Genomic DNA, 19,930 nt, shown 5'->3' on the forward strand with positions numbered 1-19,930 from the left:
TTAATGAAGTAGAAAAAGAAAGACTAATAAACATTCATATATCATGTAACAAAATAGTATAAGAATGTGATTTTAGCAAAGAAAAATAATGTATGTAGGCAAATGTGCACACGAAGTAGTTCGCCATTATTATAAACAAGCTTAATCATGAAGAATTGACAATGTAGTAATCCGTCATAATTGCAAATGTATTCTATGATTTTCTTGTTGAAACTGTTATATGCTTAGCTTAAATTTAGCAGAGGCTTTGGCCTAGTTGCCTGGTCTCAAATTTAACTGCGTGGTTTTCACTTGTATTAACAGAAACGTTTTTAAACTTTAAGGGTTGTATTTTTCCAGTAGAATGACTAATACACTTATCTCAAGGTTTCGTGCTAGGCAAGTTTTATCCTCTTTGAAGCAATGTCAGTTTCTGTTGGTGCAGACAATAAAGACACCGATGCAGAATTAATAGGCAACTTTGTTGCTACTTGTGTTTCAAAACTCCAAGGACACCTTATGCGTAGGTGAACATTAAGAGAAGGACACTATTCATTGGGTAAAGAGAAACCACCCCATGGACCCTCCAATGGAAGACCCTGAAGAATTTGGAACGTTTCTTACTTAAACCCACTGGACAAGGAGAAGTCAGCCATTTTCTTTGATGCCATTTTGAAGCAAGATTCAAGAAGCCATTTTGATGACCCTTTGATGCTTTTTCTCTATCCCAGAGAGAGAGAGACTTTAAGAATTCTCACCCTAGAGACTTTAACTTTACCCCTTCTTGCCCATACGATAACTTGTGCCCCATTTTTCCTTGTTGCTGCAAGGAAAACTTGCCTTTAACTTTGCCCCCCCCCCCTTGAAGTCTGTCCCATGCTGATCGAACCGGTACCTGAAGGATGAAGACTTACCTTGAATGCTGATTGTAATTGGTAATTATAAAAGGATAAAATGTATTATGCATTGTGTTTTGCTTCTTAGGTACCAACTGCTTATTTTGACAGAGCCTAAAATAGAAGTTTTCTAAATTTGTGTTGACTAAATTCGTTTTGCATGAAGCCCCACATGCCAATGCTAATCAGTGGTTAGTTGAGGTATTCATTTGATGCACCATGCGGAGTTGAAATCTTGTTATGCTGACCGATGTATGCAATTAAGCAAATTCAGTTATTTTTATTAGTGATTTGAATTGCTATAACTGAGTGCATTATAATCCAAATTTTGCGTAGATTGCGTTTCTTCCGTCGCTATGGACAGCTAGTAATGTTCGTATACGTATATAATTTGATTTTGAGACTTACTTATATTGTATTAGCTTTGTTAATATAGGGAAATAAACTCATTAACTTTTAATAAATGGGTGTGGTTATTCATGACTGAAAGGTCATGGTGTGTCAAATTACTGATTACTATCGATTCCTAAGTTGTTGTTTGATTACTAATTGAGTATTGGTTATTGATTATAAATGATTATTGATCATTGACTTGAGGGATCCGACTATTCTTGGATGAGGAGAACCCAACCTGGTCAAAAGGTTCACCGACCTCCGGCGTGTCCAAGTATAAGTAATTTATAAGGACTGGACACGCTATCACTGCCACTAACAGTAGAATTTTCTATCAGCTGAAGAACCCACTAAACTTTAACCAAGTTTATTATAGACATTGGTATAGCACATAGATATTAGACACACATACTGGAGCACACAAATTTCAGCATATACAGAGAGCAAAATATTTACGGTAATCAATGCACACACCAAACAAGCACACCTATGGACACCAAAGAACAGAAATCTCTGTGCACACAAGCAATGCACTTGCAGGTATACAGGTAAACAGATAGCAATAACCACAATACCTTCACATAATAGAAATGTCAACACACAGTCACAGACAGCACACATATAATCACATGTAAGGCCACAGACACCTAGCTGTTGAAGTGCATAGAAACGTATGTGTACTGTGATTCTGAGTACAATAGGGTGGGGTCAGTGAGTGGGAGCAGGGTTAGAGACGCAGCTAAAAAGAACATATTCTGAAACATTTAGTTGGCCTGTTACCCACAGGTAACTGCATAGAACATGTAATATGCACACATTAAATAAAAAATAAATACATTAAACTAATCTGAGGAAAATGTATTTGCTTCGAGCCTGAGACAGCAACTCTTGATGGCAATGACGGTGCAGGAATGGCTTTCATTTTCAACTGTTTTGGTAAAATTAAAAACGCTTGCTAACGTGGGCAGGTCATTGTCCAAGGGCAGCCTGTCCATTACCGCAGAGGAGTGTCGCCCTACTGCTGAAAGGCAGCAGAAAAATAAAATGATAATAAAGCTATTTTATAATAATTTTATTTTTCACTTCCTCAGCCAGTCTGCAGAGTGCAGGGCAGGGCCATCCTCTGTGCCAGCAGGGAGAGAAGGAGGAGTCGATGCACTGCAAGTGCGCATGTCGGCTTGGCTGGCAGTCTTTGACCTCAGCAAACAACAGGCATGCAGGCCCAGATGGCAGAATAGATTATGAGCCATAGGGAAATACAATTTTATAGGGACAATCCCTTAGAGGAATTGCCTCTATGAAATCTGTCAGCCAAATCACCAAGACTTTGCTTCAATTTACTCCTGAGGAACTCCTAAATTCCAGAAGCACGCATGAGAGTGTTTGACTTACCCCCTGAAATTCAAAAGTACACAAGGAGTACTACAAAGGTAAGTCACTTCTGATTATATACCACTCTTTGTGAACCAGGTCCTATTGATTCACCTCAGTGTTTAGATGGTTGTTCATGTATTATATGAAGCAGTGCAGTCTGGGGATTCATTTAATCTTTGGCCTCATCGGTTTACTCACACTTACATAATGCCTGCATGCATTAAAATGTAACTCTTTTTAGTCGGTTTTTCTTTTCCATTTAAAAATTGCATTTGTTTTTTTATATATTGATAAGTTGACTTGTTGTTTTTACTGCTATACGAAGTAGTTACACCCTAACAAATTACCAATTTGTGTTGTATGATTTACTTGGTTAGTCATTCCCTACATATATGACACATGACATGCACGGCGGTTGGATATTTGTTCTGAGGACCACTTAAAAAGTCTTCCCTTTTACGTGCCAAAATAAAGATTGTTCCCTGTACGTCAGATACATGTAGCATGAATGCTGCTACAGCATCATCAAAGCTATGCTTATAAGATACATGAAAATAATTTCAGCGACAGAAATATTCTGTCCTGAATTTAATATGTATTGATGTTGCTCACTTAAGCTACACTTGCATTGTAATATCTTTCATACTAAGGAACTATGTCAAAGTGGGAGGGGCTAAGGAGGTGCAAAGCGGTGAGTAACAGAAGAGAATCAGGAGCGACTTAAATTATGAAAAATTATAAAAATGACAAATTAGACTGCAAGAGACACCACGGATGCTAACATGCAATAGTGCAAAATTAAAGTTCCCCCACAAAACAGGCACAGTAGAATTGTTCAAACCTATGAACAAGATGAAAATGTCATGACTATGAACAAATGAAATACCATTTCAAAAGCCCTTATTGATCAGCTGCAATAACACCTTACTTCCAAAATGACCAACATTTACACGTACAGAAAAAATAAAACAAGTGAACCAAGAGCACTTAGCTCATTTAACTGAGTGAGTATACACAGATTTCAAAGCACAGTCAACGTCTTCATGCCGATCACATCCAAATTCAATTCCTGGTCTCTGCTAGTAAGAAAGCCAGCTCCCACTGCTGATTCACACAACCATCGGTCTTCGAAGACCTTCTGAAAGAAGAATTGTTTTAGCCACAAACCCCACTATCAAACACCTCACAGTATACCTTCATGATCACTAATCAAATTAAAACCGTGCACAATAAAGTCCTTAGAGTACAGCATTAGTTCCAACAAATAAAAGCCTGTCTCAAGCCTTTCCTCTCCCACCACACTCCTAGAAAATGTGGCCCATTATCAGTTACAAGAATCCTTTGAAAGACATAACTTACTAGAAAACTGCAAGTTGGCTTCAGACCATCCACCTTGCCCTCCCTGTAGCCTTTAACATTGCCAAGCTCTCCATAATAATGGACCACAATGACCATTTGGGAAATCTTAAATCAGATCTGGGCTAGATTTAGAAAATGATCAGTGCCCAGCAAGCCAGTCATTCTAAAATCTACTTGTCTGTGTCAGCATAAAATGCCATTTAACTGTCGAACAAAAGTGGCTAACCAAGGGGATATTCTTCCTCACAACTAGTAGTTACCTTATATATCACCTTAACATTCAATGGCTACTTCAAACTCCCTCTTGCCCTGTTTCCTTACCAGTCTAACACCTGGAAAAGACACATTAGAGGGATCAAGAGGGGGGAGCATGACTACACGGCATGCTTCAAGTTCCCTCATGTCAGACTTTGAGTGAAGGCCACCAGCTTCAGCATTAAAACAGTTTGGGCGTCCTGCACCCTTTCTGGCCCTTGCCCTGGCCCTTGCTGAAAAGACAGATTTGAACATCCTAGTTGGCCATGATGGGAGGGAGGGTGCTGGTCGGGCAATTAAAGCAACACTGATCTTTTGAGATGACATGTCTCCCACTCAAAATAAGAGCATGGGTCAGGCTGCAAACTTGTTACTAGCGTACATTTACCATAGGTTTTATACCCTTGTTACACTGTGGCTCTTTTTACTGTGTCTCTGTCCACTTCCTGAGAATCAATATCAAGGATTTCCAGTGCCTGTCTGTTATAAATAGCACACTTTCAAGCTGGAAGTAGATTCATGCACACTTTACTAGTTAATATGGGTTGTCCCTCAATAGTTACTGATATGAGAGGAATCTCTTGTTCAAGGGGCCATGTGGTTTTGCAAGTGCATATCTGCCACCTCTACTATATTATTATGGACTATCAGGAACTATTTTGTCAATGCCAGCTTGAGCCAGGTTGCGCACCATTCCTCTCTGCCAACAGCCCCAAATTCCTGTCATAGTTTTTTATGCTTTTTGTGTAGTGCCCTCCGTTCCTAATTATTTTGCCAAAGCTGCACAGTGAACCTACCAGCCTTGACTTCTATATGCACATGGCCACTGAAATGTAAGAGCCGGATGCCAATCCTCTGTATGGACCCTTCCCTGCAAATAGTGATCTTCAAATCTATACACAGCATGAAGAATATCTTTCACCACTCACAATTCCTGCTTGCAAATTATAAAGGTGCCAACAGCAAAGCCCAGTTTTCTGCCTCCTAGCTCGTCATGAACAGTCTTTATGCTACACATGTAGACACAAACTTGTGTCCATTTCTTCTAGGCATACGAAAAAGATATTTTCAAATTATCTACAGTGCAAATATAAGCAACATTTTCTTATCCCGCTTTAAACAGTCAGAGTGTCTCTAAAATGTATGGTTGTCGACTGTAGTTTTATAGTTATGCACCATCACATCAGGCAAGGAATGAGCAGCCAGATTCTCAGACACATCCTCTATGACCATATTAACTTACAGAAGATATTCTTCTCTCCACTTTCTATAACCATACAAATACATCTCTGGCAAGATGTTGGCTTTTGCTGCTTTAAGATGTCCTGCGAGGGACCCTTCCAGTCAGACTGTTGCTATGCTCAAAATGTGCATGAAGAACGATTAACGATGTTGGATTCTTACCAGAAGCTATGCATATTGTAATACCACATGTTGCATGGAAGGTCTTATTTTTATCCAAAAGCCTTCTCGTTTTCCTGCTTGGAACCTAAAAAGAAAGTTAGATTTTTATCTGAAAAGATACATCAGGACTTGAGTGGCATGCTCAGAGTAGTTTATCATTACTTACACATTCATAATAAACCTACTATGTCTAAAGAACCACAGGAGGGGCCTGCATAACATTGTTAACATGTCTAAGCATGTGGGCAAACGTTTGTAAGTCGTATTTCCATATGCATTACTAAAATTAGACCTCGAGTCCCACTTTGAAAGTGCGCTACAATTTATGGTTGAGCAAACTCCTATCACTGATGTTCTCACAGGGTTTTTGCCAGTCATATTCCTATCAGAAGGAGTAACTGAATGATCCCCACCTGCGCTCACTGAAGTGACAGACTTATCACAAGGCAGAAAGTTAAAGTTGTGATATGGTTTATAATTGTTCAAAAGGGGATCCCTTCTCAAAAGGAAAATATAAATCCATGAGTTTTATATGTGGTATGCCAGAATATCAAGCACAAAAATCAAGCCAGAAGATCACTTCCAGTGATTTTCATAGGTTCCTCAACTTTTTGCATCAAAAGGTTGAGGCTTTCTTAATATCTACAACAATCAGACTTTGTGCACTTTTTTTGGACCCCTAGTCAAACCATACTATTTTCCACAGGTAGACAATGTGCCTGTTAAGGATTAGTGGAAATGTGCTTGTTTTCTCAGTGTATTCCTCCATAAGGAAAATGGTTTCTGTGTACAAGAACCTTTCCCCTACAACCATAAGAAAATATTAGCATGTGCTGGACACTTTCCCACCTTAAAGACAGATTTACGCCAACACTTTTGCCACTAATATTGGATATGCTCTTTGGTTCTGAAAGCTATCCAATACAATACTGTGAGAGGAGTTTTTGTGAGCACTCTCTATCAAGTGAAGGATGACACTGGAAGCCAGTCATTAATGGAGAAAGGAATTCGCCCCCCAAGCTTTTGCAAACCATGATGAGGGTTTGTCAGGTTGAGCAAAAGTCAGCTTGACTGACACTAACCATGTCAGGATAAAGCAGAAAGGGACTTTAGTTGTTCAAAATGCAAATGTGCCAGTCAACCTCAGTCAAGCTTTCCCAGGCTGAAGATTTCAAACTCTGAGGGCATGATCTCATCAGCCCAGCAAAGTCTTTTCAGAGCCTCCCCCTCAGGATGAGGGGAAGCTTCGCTGATAGATTCAGACCTGGGTGCTTTGGGTTGGAGTCCTGAAGTGCACAGGGCTGACTGTCTATAAAAACTCCTCTTCACACAGTGAGGTGGGATCAGCAACTCTCCTTGACCTCACCCTACTCTCTGAGGAGGTAGGGAATGTCCTCCTCTGATTGGCTGGCCAATGACAAGGTCAGCCAATGAGAGGAAGCGGCAGGAACATCCAGCAGTCCATTCCTTCCCAAAGATTCAAGGAAAAACGGCGTCCTTTCTGCTTCTCCCTCCTGCCACTTGATGTTGCTGCTGCAGCACGTAAATTCTTGTTGAATGTTAGATACATGTGTGTATGTATGAATGTACATGGATGTGTACATGAGTGCTGAGAATGGGTGTGTGTTTTCTCGCTTTAATGAAATTATGGCTCTGAAAGTTAGGTCAGTTGGTGAATTTGCAACATTTATAAATTCTGTATAAGACCATAAATATGCTTAAATCCTGATTCTATGATTCAGGATCTGTGATTTGAAGTCTCAGCTACTTCTTTTTGTGCACTTTTGCTAAACTTCCTTGTGAGCTGTGAAGTCTATCCCTACTACTCATGGGATTTCTGACTATTTTTCTAAAACAAGCCTGTACCTTATATAGTGTTTCTTGATTTCATTAGGTCGAGCACACCAGAGCACGGACCTGTTGTAATTGGTGGGGCTTTTAACCACGCCCATCACTTTCATTTGTTCCTGGGCTTGCCTTTCAAAAATCTCTTGATGTCATTGGTAAATGCTTTACGTTTGTCCCGCCTTGAGGCTGTTTTTGTCACGCCTTGCAGACTGCCCCTGTTACATGGATTATTGCGCTATTGCCAATAAACCACAGCATGGGTGAACTATTTTTCCTTTTGTCTCTCCCCTTCATGCTGCATGGCAGCCATGGCGCTCCCAGCATGTACAGGCACAGCAGCGTGAACTTGATCAGCGGTTTTGGAGAACTGGTCATATTGTTCAGGGTCATTTCTTGTAGCTCTCCCCTTAAAACACTTTAAAGTGGTAAATGCTTTACGTAAAACAGAGATCCTCAAAGTGAAATAAGTTCTCCCGGCACAGCGGGAGAGCCGATACTACAATATTCACTGCACTCGGGAAACTCGTCCCATAATGCTTTGCAGAGCAGTACTTTTACAAAACATTTGTGCTCATAACTCAGTGTGTGGAAGTCCTAAGACAATGGGACCACCTTCAAAACATTGACCACAATGTGCTCTTTCTGTCTACATCATCTCTGGGTCTCCACACTATGTTAGTGGGGACTCCAAAATAATACCTCCTATTATCATTCAATATCATTTTAAGCTCTTTCATGGCTGGAACCTTTGTTTTACAGCTGTGAAAAGTTATGCTTTATGAGCCTTGTTTGTAATATCATTGCAATAGGCCCACTAGCCTATGCACTATGTCCTCTGGGGGCTACATATATGATTACACTGTATTACTTTCTCCCATTCTTTTTTCATGTAGTTATGCTTTTTAAGGGCTGACTGTATGGTTACATTAACATGTTTGTTCCAAATACTATATTTATTGTGATGTCCTGTAGGGGATGTTCTGAGCATTGTAGTCAACACATTATAATATTTGTGTCACAAAACGTGCCCCATAATGCTTTACAGAGCATTAATTTTACAAACAATTTTGTTCATAACTCAGCCTGTGTTGGTCCGAGGTCAAAGGTCTACATCATCTGTGGGACTCAACACTAGGTTAGTGGGGACCCAAAAATTATAACCCCTCCCACCATTCAGGGTCTTTTAAGCTTTCCCATGGCTAGACCTTTTGTTTAACAACTGGGAGAAGGTTTGTTTTTAAAGGCCTTGTTTGTAATACCATTGCACCCTCTATGTCCTAAGTATAACGCTGCACTGCATTACTTTCTCCTGTATTATATCCATGGGGTTATGCCCTCTAGAGGCGAACAATATGGTTACATGACCATGTTTCTTACAGATTATGTTTTTATGGTGCCATCTAGGTGTTGTTTTGAGCATTACAGTCTGATGCCAAAAGTTTATTTCTGATAAAGGTTTATATGATAATTGTATGTATTTTAATAATCTCTCCTTCTTACAATTATGACAGTGATTCAGGCCAACTTAACATCCTTATTAAACTATGACTCTTTGAACACTCTTGATATGTCTAAGTGGCCCTTCTAGTTGATGTCTCTTCTGTGGCTGTCGTGTGTCTTTTTTTGGGGAATTGTGTTAGCCAGCCTGCAACTCTGATGATGGGGTGGTGAAAGTGATATTCTATTGGAATTAGCATGGCAGAATTAAATTAGGATGCTAAAAGTAAACATTTACATGTTTTGCTGCAGATAGAGTAAGAAGGTAAATGGAAGTGCTTTAGTTATATGCAGGGCCACTGGAATAATATGGCTGAAAAAGATGAAATTATGAGGCCGGGTTGACCAATCTATGTTGCAAGAAAAGTCCAGTTATGAACTTACAATGCCAATAGCTCTAACTCAAGCAAATATGAGACCTACCACAATGCAAATGCTGGTTATTCCTTACAGGGATGTTTTGGGAAAAATAAAACATTTTCACACTCTCTGTCTTGAGGCTTTATTAGATAAACCGACCCACCTAGGTATAGTCAAACATTCAACTTCAAATTAAGTTGTATGGCCCAGAGTTGATACATACAGTGTCATATGAGACAGGAAATCCATAAGTGACTGATGAAAAATATGTAAAAAACACTTAGAATTTTGGTTCATTTGCAATTGGTACAGTTCCCTTATTTCATTTTTTTCCAATGAGTCCATTGCAATACAATTTGCTCGCAATACTTTCTCACATATCATTTATAATGTGAATGTGTGTGTGTCTGTTAAAAAAATCTAGCTAAGCACTTCTAAATTGAAACTGTTGGAGATAGTGTCAGATGTAAACAACTAATTCAGCGCCAGAGATGGTTAATGCCCAAGAAGAAAAGAAGATGGAATACAACTGAATGTGCAAATGAAGCAGAAAATAAAAACAGATGTTTAATCAGTATATATGCATCAACAAATGCTAAAATTCAATGATAGGCATTCCCAGGTGTTTAGTTAGGTATACTTAGTTATGCAGAAGGAAATGGAAAGCAGTATGGAAATTCAATTTTTCTAATTAAAAACATGGCCAGACTGCCATCATCAAAGACTGCTAACTGAACACATGCACTTGCAGTCAGTGATTACAGAACTATTAACATAGAAAAGACATGGGGATGAGTGAAAGGAATTTCCAAACATATAAAAGGTTGTTCAGAAGAATAAATGTATGGAAGCTGATGGGACTGTCAGTTTTTAACATATACATTTTCCACCATAATAAAACATTTGTTTACCTTTTGTGAACCTTTTAGACATCCCAGAAGAGTTCGACAAATTGGCAAAAGTATGAGGCAGCAGTTGAGGTTCAGGACAGAGGCGGAGGCTCTGCTAACACACAATCCTAGCTGAATAAACAGAGAAAGTGTTAGTATACATTTTTGTGTAGACTCAAGCAAAACAACATATGGAGTACCGACAATGCACAGCCTTTGCCAAACTGCGGCAAACACTCCGATCCTCATTACAAGGGCCACTGTATCTGTGTGGTACAACTACCTCGGGAAATACCATAGTGTGCAACCGTATCAGGCCACTTACAGTGAGAGCCCACAGGCCCATTAAAACTTGGCAAGTAAAAAGGGCGCAGATGTACTAAGACAGTGATTCCCAACCTGTAGTCCGAGGACCCCTGGGGGTCCGCGAAGCCTCCTCAGGGGATCCGCAACTGCTTACAAAATTAAATCATATTAACAGATTAGGCCCCCAGCTTTCAGTAATGACTAAGTGGGATGTCCATGGGTTCCAAACATGATTCAGTGGGGGTCCCCCGGTTCCAGTAATAATAAAGTGGGGTCCACAGAAGTAAAAAGGTTGGGAACCACTGTACGGAGAGATATAGTATAGTAGAAAAAATCAAGTACACACTACAGAGATGTGCATGTTTTCCGCAGATTGCAGGTTTGATCCTGAAAAGGTTGAATTCAAGTTTTTTTTCTTCTGAGGTTAACAAAATAAGTACAATTTGAGCAGATAATCAATTGAGCACCAATAGACAATTTAGTTTGTGGAATGCCATCTTTAAGATATATGTATAATGCAAATACCTGCGGTGAATTAAACCGGGTCACACTGGGTCCTAGTATAATGGTTTGGCACTAGCCACCAATCCAAGGCATTGTATGGTAGAAATGTCTCAACTTTTCAATATGATGTACACATACCTTGTACACAAGGCAGATATGCTACATAGATGGATATCAACAAGATCACAGCAGCCCTATCCACTTAGATACTACTCCCATAAAAGTGTTCAGCTCAACATATTAGGGAGACACACATCCAACACAGCACACATATGGCAAATAGTTGGGTAATAGCAGTGTTTAATTTGAGCTGGTGGTTGCAGGTGGGCCCACTGGCACTCATTTTTTGGGGGACTGACACTTATTAGGATTCACCCCACTACAATCTGAAACTTGGGGGCAAAATTAAGAGCCCCTAGCGCCACCTAAGCATCAGGGGTGGCGTTAGCATGGCAAAGCGAGGAGGAAAGCTTTTATTCCTCCTCGTTCTTTTGCTTTTATATGTGTGCTGCATTTTGCAGCACACATAGAAGAAGCAAAATACCATGGACGATTGTTTATGTGCAGGAAAATGGCCTTCGTGCACATAAACAATATATCCCTTCAACGCAGACACCCTTGCACTATGGTGCAAGGATGCCTGCATTGGTGCTAGGCAGCTTAATTCAGCACCAGCGCAGGGGAAATGCAGGGTTTCGCCGTATTCCTCTAAATAAGGCGAATCCCTGTGTTTCAAATGTGGCGCGGCACTGCTATTTTTAACGCAGCACAGCGCTGCGCCACTTTAACATAAATCTGTGCCTTAATCCGGTGTGTTGATGAATGGGGATTGTTTATCACGCCTGGGTATTCTGAAATCTACAGGGGCTTTCTCCTGATAAATGACTGTCTATAAGAAATGTCTTTGCTCGGGGAAGGAAAGAAATGTGGACTTTTGCTTTGCCTTGAATCTATGGATCTAAATTGTATTATTTATCGTGTTTGTACAAATTTCTATGCTGCTTAAAATGCTGGCAGGTGCGTCAGAGCGATGTACACGCAGTATTTACATTACAATAGTAAATAAAGGAGAGTTTACATTATTAACGTCGGATTAGTACTGGGAATAAAATGGAGGAAGGGAGCAATTAAAATCTGTTAAAGAAGAAGAAAATACATTCCAGTTCAGGTTTATATTTCAGTCACACAGGCTGAGCGGGTTGTGGATTTATCCTGGGGAATAGCACTGCAACAATAGTTCTTATCCTTTTTGATGTCCTCACTTGATGGGTTTATCCATGTTAAAGGAGATCGATTTCCATGTTTTTTGCTCCATTAACTGAAAAAGCGAGAAAGAAGCATGGTCTTGGCAATTCACATGGAGAGGAAACAACATGAGGCTTTCAGACAGGTATGACGAGGGAGCCATGCCATTTCGAAAATGCTGCTGGCTTCAAATGGGAAGCCAGCTAAGATATATTAGCGCTGGCATAAAGTATTCGAAGTAGCGCGTCTTTCTGCAGTGTAGGGCTGCCTTCAGAAGGGCCAGGTCATGGAGGTCAACTCACCAAAATGCCGGTGGTAGCGGAGGTGAAAGGCACACCTTTGACCTTCACTTTCTTTCACACACACACACACACACATATATTCATTCATCCTCTTTCTCTCTCTCAAGTAAACACACACTCAGCCACAAGCATGCACACAATACACATATAAAAGCTTTTTTAACTTACCTCAGCTGCCAGGGAAGTCCAAATTCCAGCAAACTGTACTCCAGGTTTTATTACACTTATAGTGAATAATGTGATATTATTCACTATTAGTGTAATCAAAGAAATGACAGAAAACAGAGAGCGCAGCTCCAACCGACGGTCATACGGACCAGCCGCCGCTGTGTTCCGGACACTGATGTTGCCACCTCTAAAGCCAGATGCGGCAAGGGGCATGCGAGGGGTCGCAGCTGAGACCCTCACCACCGCTAAATGACGTCCATGGGCCAGGTAAACTTTAGAGCTACCAGCAAACTATGCATTCTATAGTTCATTCTTGATATAACCACTTGTTGTACCAGTCTAAAGAAGTCTGAAACATGTAGAAAGGAGTCTCTCAAGAGTATCAGCTGGTGTTTCAAAGTCTTTGTTATTCCTACAGGAGTAACATATATAGAAAATTCGCTGCAAGACAGTGAATGGTCTAAGACTGGAGGAGGGACATGAATTTTGGAAATGAGAAAAATATTGGTATATCATTTCTGCAACAATGATATTAGCAACCATAGGAAGAAAGTATGACCCTCATTTAAAGATTGATAGGTGACCCACTATCCGCCAGAGCGTAGAGGTATTACCCTCCACTGCCCTTTCGGACTGCCACCTCCCATATTTAAAGATCCCTATGCCTTCAGAGGAGCACAGCCACCGATGTTTCTCTGAAGGTACTGAAAGCTTGCTGCAGGGGCACCATACTTCATGCTGCTGCTCCAAAACCTTTTTTTTTTTTAACCAAAACAAACTCTCAAAGTGTGAGTTCATTTAAAAAAAGAAATATATATATTGTGTAATTACCCTAACACAATGAACATCTTCTCCTAAGGTGTGGGGGGTGTCATTTAAAAAAAAATTCTCTCAAGACTTAAAAGCTTTCTCTGATGGTCCCGAAAAGAACAAAAATGTCCTAAATGTGTGATCTAAATAGGTTGTACAGACAGAAGTACTTTCCGCCAGCAGGGGCACCATCAGAAAAATGGACTGTTCACCCTACTCTAAATAGAGTGGACTGCCCATTAGTTTCAGGGATGGGGTACTGTGCCACATTTGTGGGGGAGTGCCTACTCCAACAAATTTTAAATTATGGCCTATGCCCCTAAGGGATGCAACATGAAGAGAAAAGTTAGAAATCTATTCGTGGCCTCAAACTTGCGGGACATGAATGGCTAGGAGGTGACAAGAATGCAGAACCCAAGAGATGAAGAACAAGTAAGCAAAAGGGTAGGGTGACAACAGGCTGACAGCTGATGTAGTGATGCCAAGTGTATTAACTGCTTATTACTGTGTTATTACTGTGTTAGATTTAACAGAAACGTCAATAAATAATAGGACACAAAAACAGGTGTTTAGGGTGTGAAGATGGCAGCATAAACTGAAGTGCTCAGAGGTTTGACAGGAGGCAATATTTTGGCCAATTTTAAGCCTATTTCGTTGCTTCATGTACTAGTTAAAATGCCAGAGAAGATTGTGAATGTTCAACTGATCTCCTATTTGGAAAATTCTAAAGCATTACATTTTTGTCAACCTGGCTTTAGAACTAGGCACTCTGCAGAGTCTACCTTGTTAGAAGTCTCTAGACTATCAAGATGATGCTGGACATCCGTAATAACACTGTTTTGATCCTATTGGATCTATCAGGAGCATTTAGGATTTCTCATCCCATACTTCTTCAGCATTTTCTTGATATTGGTATGACCGAAAGGCTGGGGCTTGGTTTACATCTTTCTTGGTTGACAGGAAAGAATCAGTGTTCATTGAACATTACTCTTTGGAAGAGAGATCTTTAGCCTTCGGTGTTCCGCAGTGCTCATCACTTTGTCCATTTATATTTTACATTTATATGGCCCCTTTGATCTCTTTAATCCCTTCCTGTGGAATTTTAGCCACTTCCTATGCAGACAACACACAATTAATTCTACACCTAAATAAGAATTCCTTTGGATCCAAAAATAATTTTAGGAACTGTTTTGCAAGTATTATTCTCTAAATGGAAAATAATCACTTAAAATGTAACACAGACAAAATAGAAATTCTTCTCTTCAGTAAGTCTAATCTGTTTCCCCTATGATATGGTGGCTGGATTGTGTGCCCCCCTCCATCCACAGTAAAAGTGTCAAAACATTTTTTTTTTCAGCCACAAGCACTATCAGTGGCTGGTATGTGCTTTTCATTGATTAAAAACTTTTTGACTTGCACCCCATGGCTGCAAGAAAAACAGAGGCCTTCGCTCTTATAACCTAAAGGTTGGACTATTGCAATCGCAATAGCGTTTATGCAGGGAGGTCAAATCAATTGCTTCATGAACTCCAGATGGTTCAAAATTCAGCCGCCAGACTGGTGCTTAAACTCCTTGTATTTAGTTCTGTGTCTAAAGCGCTATAAGGGTTGAATTGGTTACCTATTCGTAAGAGGGTCTTATTTAAGAGTCTCATTCGGGACTTGAGAGTGTTTCATGCTACAGGCCCTAAATATTTATCTGACAGGTTCTGCCATTATAGAACTCAGAGAACTCTTAGATCTTCTTATTTTGTATATATATATTTTTTCAGGCAAGGCTACCTTACATCTTAGAAGCACTTATCCATCAGTTACAGCAACCATAGAATAAACAAACCAAAATCACAATCGAGATAGAGAAAAAAAGACAAATTTAGCATAGACAAGCGATATTACGATCTAATGTCCCTGGCTCATATAGTAATATTTTCCAACCATATAGTCAATACTGCCCAAATACATTCCCCCCTAGCACCGCTTTTTATAGCCTTTGAGAATATATAAACTCAGTTCCATAACATGGATGGTCAATAATCTTGCCCTTCAATTTTCCAATGTCGGGGGCTCCTCTTTTATCCAGTCTGAGGTGTTACATAGTCGAAGTATTGCCGTAGCCATAAAAAGAAAGTACCTTTCCATTTTTACAATCCATTCTCTTCCGCCAAATCCCCCACCATCAGTAACACTAAAGTAGGTGTAAGACTGACCGGCCCTTTAATAATAACACTAAGAAACTGCTCCACTGTATAGAATAGTTGTTTCAGCTTGGGTGCAAACAAAAAACATATGCACAATCTTAGCCTCCGCCCATCTCCGCCCCCAACAATAATTACATTTCCCATCGGAGCCACCCCACTTAAAGACCTTAGCCAGCGTATAATACAGGTTAAATAATGTCTTATAGTGTTTGGTTTTTAGACTAGCTGAAAAAAAGATTTTTTTGCCATCTCCAATGACTCTTCCAACCAGACCCCTTCTTCATCAAATCACATACCCGATCTTTCATCCTGGAGGGCGAGATCATCGTGCTGAGTGTCTACTAATAAGTTATAGAGCACTCCTATCCTATCCCTATGCCCGATTGCATCTATTATTGAAATGTTATCCATCGAGGACAATTCCTTTTTACGACTATGGAGAAAATCCCGAATTTGCAAGAACTTAAAAAAATGATTCCGGGACAAATCATACTGGGCCTGTAATTCCATAAATGATTTAAGTATGGAGTTGGCGTGTAAATCAACAATCACAGTTAGCCCTCTGTGTCTCCAAATATCCAAAACAGAACCCGTAAAAAACAGAAGGAGGGAGTGACGAGGGAGACAATGGAGTATAAAAATTGATCCTTCCCATAGAAATCCGCCTTTTTAACTGTACCCATAGCTTATGAGCAGCCGTAAAACCTTAAATATTGTTCTTTTAAAATAGCTGGGTTCTATATATTTCAGAAGCCAACCTTTAGCCTCAGAGCCCAGCAGCATTTCATAAATAGAGGGAGGCTCTGTGTAGCTGCACCCATCCATATCTCCAGTAATTATTACGTTCAAATGTTGCAAAAAAGCACGCATGATAATATAGCGTAAAATGGGGGCCCGCCCATCCACCTGACATCTTGGGAGAGTCATATATTTCAAGGCCCTTCTAGGTTTAGTATAGCCCCACAAGAAGTTACTATTGATTGCCTCTCGCTTGGCTAGCCAGCTTCTGGCAAACTCTAAGGGGATCGATAGGAAGAGATATAGTACATTAGGCAGAGCATTCAGTTTTAATACATTACAACAAGCCAAAAGAGAGAGATTTAAGTGATGCACTCTGTCTAAATATTTTTTTATGTTAATCAGAAGGTGGGCCATATTTTGCTCCACTACCAGATCTACTGCAGCAGTGATTCTAATCCCCAAATATACAGCATCAGATACAACCTGCTTAACTCTGATAATAGTCGGACCTGAGCAGATAACCTGAGTCTTATCCTTATTTAATTGGTACCCAGAATATGTTCCAAACAGCTTCGCCAACCTTTCAATTTCCTTAACGGCTCTCTCCAGATCGGTTGTAGTTACTGCCACATCATCAGCATAAGCAAAAACCTTATGCAGCTCCCCGTAGTAAACAACTGGATTAATATCTGTGCAGTCCTCCAACTTAATTAAAAAGGGATTTATATACAGAATGCAAATAATAGCGGTGAGCACGGGCAGCCCTGCCTAGTACCTCTAGAAAGTCCAATTCTAAACCTGCCAGACGTACCTGGGCTTTGGGGGCCTTACACATAGCTTTGATAGCTGTTACAAAACCTTCCCCAGTTCCCTTCCATTTCGGGATCTCCCATAGATAATCCCAAGAAACACGGGATGCCTTCTCAGCATCTAATGAAACCAAGCCAAATGATGTTTGATGTACTTTCACAAGATCAAACAGAGAACAAACTGATCACATGGCCAACTGTCCCCCTTCCTGGAATAAACCCATTCTGCCTTCTGAATAATAACAGAGAGATGACCCTTGCCAGCATGCTTGCTAAGATCTTAGCATATATTTTCCCATCACAGTTCAACAACGATATTGGTCTGTATGACCCGGGAGAACAAGGAGGCCTACATTTTTTTTATAACTACTATGCTGGCTATTTCCCAAGACAGTGGGATCTGACCTTGCTGAACCATTAGGAAGGTTACTAACATGTCATTTCGTAGTTCTTGAAAAAATACCTTAAAGAACTCGAGCGGCAGGGCATCTGGCCCCGGCACTTTTCCTGAAGCCAAGGAGTTCATGGCTTTGTATATTTCTTCTGATGAGATTGGAGTATCCAATAAATGTTGCTCCTCTTGAGTAAACCTACATGATTTTAATCCTTCCAGGAATTCGGTGGCTTCCCTGTACTCACCAGCTGCATGCTCTATATCAACGGAGTAGAACTCCTCATAGAAATCTCTAAAAACTTTCAAGCTCTCCTTTGGTTTTCCCAATTTGCATCTGTAAGAGTCCTTAATAGTTGCTATATCCCTACCTAACGTTCTTTGCTTTTTGGCCTTGCTAAGTCTTTGCCCGTGGTCTCCCCAAATTCATAACATTCAGCCTTAAACATCTGATATTTGGCTACTGCTGCTGCCTTACTAAGATGCTGATTGGCTTTAGCTTTTAACACAGATAGCTCAGCTTGCGCTGTACTGACCTCTCTCACCTTCATTGTACTTTGCATAAATTTTCCCTCGGCCAACGTAAGCTCTTGATAGAGACTCCTAGCCTCTGCCTCCCTCACCTTCTGCAGTGGTAGACTAAAGCTCAAAGTCTCCACTCTGAACCCAGCTTTTAACCCATCCCATACCATTCCTGGCACAGAACTCTTAGATCTTCTATTGCTAATCTGTTAAAACCTCCCTCTTTTAGGCTTAAATCCCTAGGAGACAAATCATTTATGGTCCTAGAATCAAAAGCTTGTAACCAACTTTCAGGACCGCTTCGATTTATTGAGAATGAAGCCAGCTTCAAGAAGAATTTGGAGACTTTGCTGTTCCTTCTGCTGGATTCTCTTTGCCACTCTTTCCGTCTTTCATCTTCTCCTGCGTTTCCTCTTTGCCTCCCTGTTTTTTTAACAATCCATGTGCCAGTAGAGGACGCTCTTGGTTAAGTGATTGTGTGCTCTAATAGTACCATATTCATTCATTCAGTTTTGTAGGTTGTGCATAGAAAGATTATGGACAAGAATATTAAGAACAAAATACTCAAGTGATTTGAAAAAAAAAGCCTTTCAAGAAGCTGCAATTTTTCCTGAATTGAACATTGTATTAAATATTAGTAATAAAATAAAGACCCCAATCTTACATTCAAGATAAAACAGGTCTGCTAACAATCGATTAAAACATGGGCTTTGAAAGGGGGTGTCTGGATGTCGAGGAACATGGCCGCTGGCTGAAAGAGCTCTGTACTGGGGAGTTTGCATAATAGTTCGAGCACCCTGTTACCAGCAAAGCAGAGATGATCTATATGGCAGAACTTATCCAGAAAGCCTTGGGGATGCCTGTGAAATACTTTTTCTTCATTTGCATGCAACTGCATTGCTCTTCAGTGTCACAGTGGTCATTTTGCATTGGGCATGGCTGCATTTTCTCTTCATGCTGTACCTCCATTTTATTGCACCCTCCTGTTTAGTGGTACTTAGAACTACGTAGCTTATTTCTGAGTCAGTGCAGGCAGCTCTCTTCAGAATTACATAAAAGTTGTGATTAAATATTCTTGTCGGGGAGCCTGGCTTTAGTTATCTCCAGAGAATGTATACATTACTCTATACCCAATGCACCTAAAGGTTTTTAATATCCTATTTAGATCATAATATTACAATGAGCAGTACCATGACTCTCTTGCTTTTTCTCCTACATTGCACCATTCAACAAGGGAAAAACAAGGAAACAAACTGAATTGCAAACCTTCTGCCTAAACCCAATTGTACAGTGAAGCCCCAAAAAGATGACTCTTCTAAAACACTCAAAGATGATCACCTCCCCTGGCAAATCCTATTCATCCATTATTTTTCTATGGAAAATGCACAGGATGAAATAAGATATCTCCATCCTTTTGTGAAAGAAAGAAATATTAGAATTCAAAATCAAGACGCTAAGTGGTCTTCTATGGAATCTCAAATCATGGAAGTTGAATAAAAAGTAGTCCTTCTTCAGGATGACTACTCAAAGATTGGCACTATGCAGAAAGAATACTTCTTCTTAAGAGGCATGCTGAGGATTTGAAAAACAGACATAGGCATAATGATCTTCACACTTATGGCCTTCCTGAGGATGCTGAGGGCAGAGATATTGTTTCCTTTTTAACCAGTTGTTTATCT

At 40.1% G+C, this 19,930-nt stretch overlaps 1 protein-coding gene across 2 annotated transcripts in view; it reads right to left on the reverse strand.

Moving 5' to 3' along the window:
- NOX4 (NADPH oxidase 4) overlaps positions 1 to 19,930 on the reverse strand; it is a 759,149-nt gene that overhangs the window by 601,732 nt on the left and 137,487 nt on the right. For both annotated transcript variants that reach the window (XM_069204008.1, XM_069204009.1), the window contains exons 3-4: positions 10,277 to 10,387; positions 5,661 to 5,745 (exon numbers count right to left, since the gene is read on the reverse strand). In XM_069204008.1, coding sequence (XP_069060109.1) covers positions 5,661 to 5,745; positions 10,277 to 10,387 — 196 coding nt within the window. The remainder of the gene's footprint in view (positions 1 to 5,660; positions 5,746 to 10,276; positions 10,388 to 19,930) is intronic.

This window comes from Pleurodeles waltl, chromosome 8 (genome assembly GCF_031143425.1).
Source record: "Pleurodeles waltl isolate 20211129_DDA chromosome 8, aPleWal1.hap1.20221129, whole genome shotgun sequence".
Classification (NCBI taxonomy): Eukaryota; Metazoa; Chordata; class Amphibia; order Caudata; family Salamandridae; genus Pleurodeles; species Pleurodeles waltl.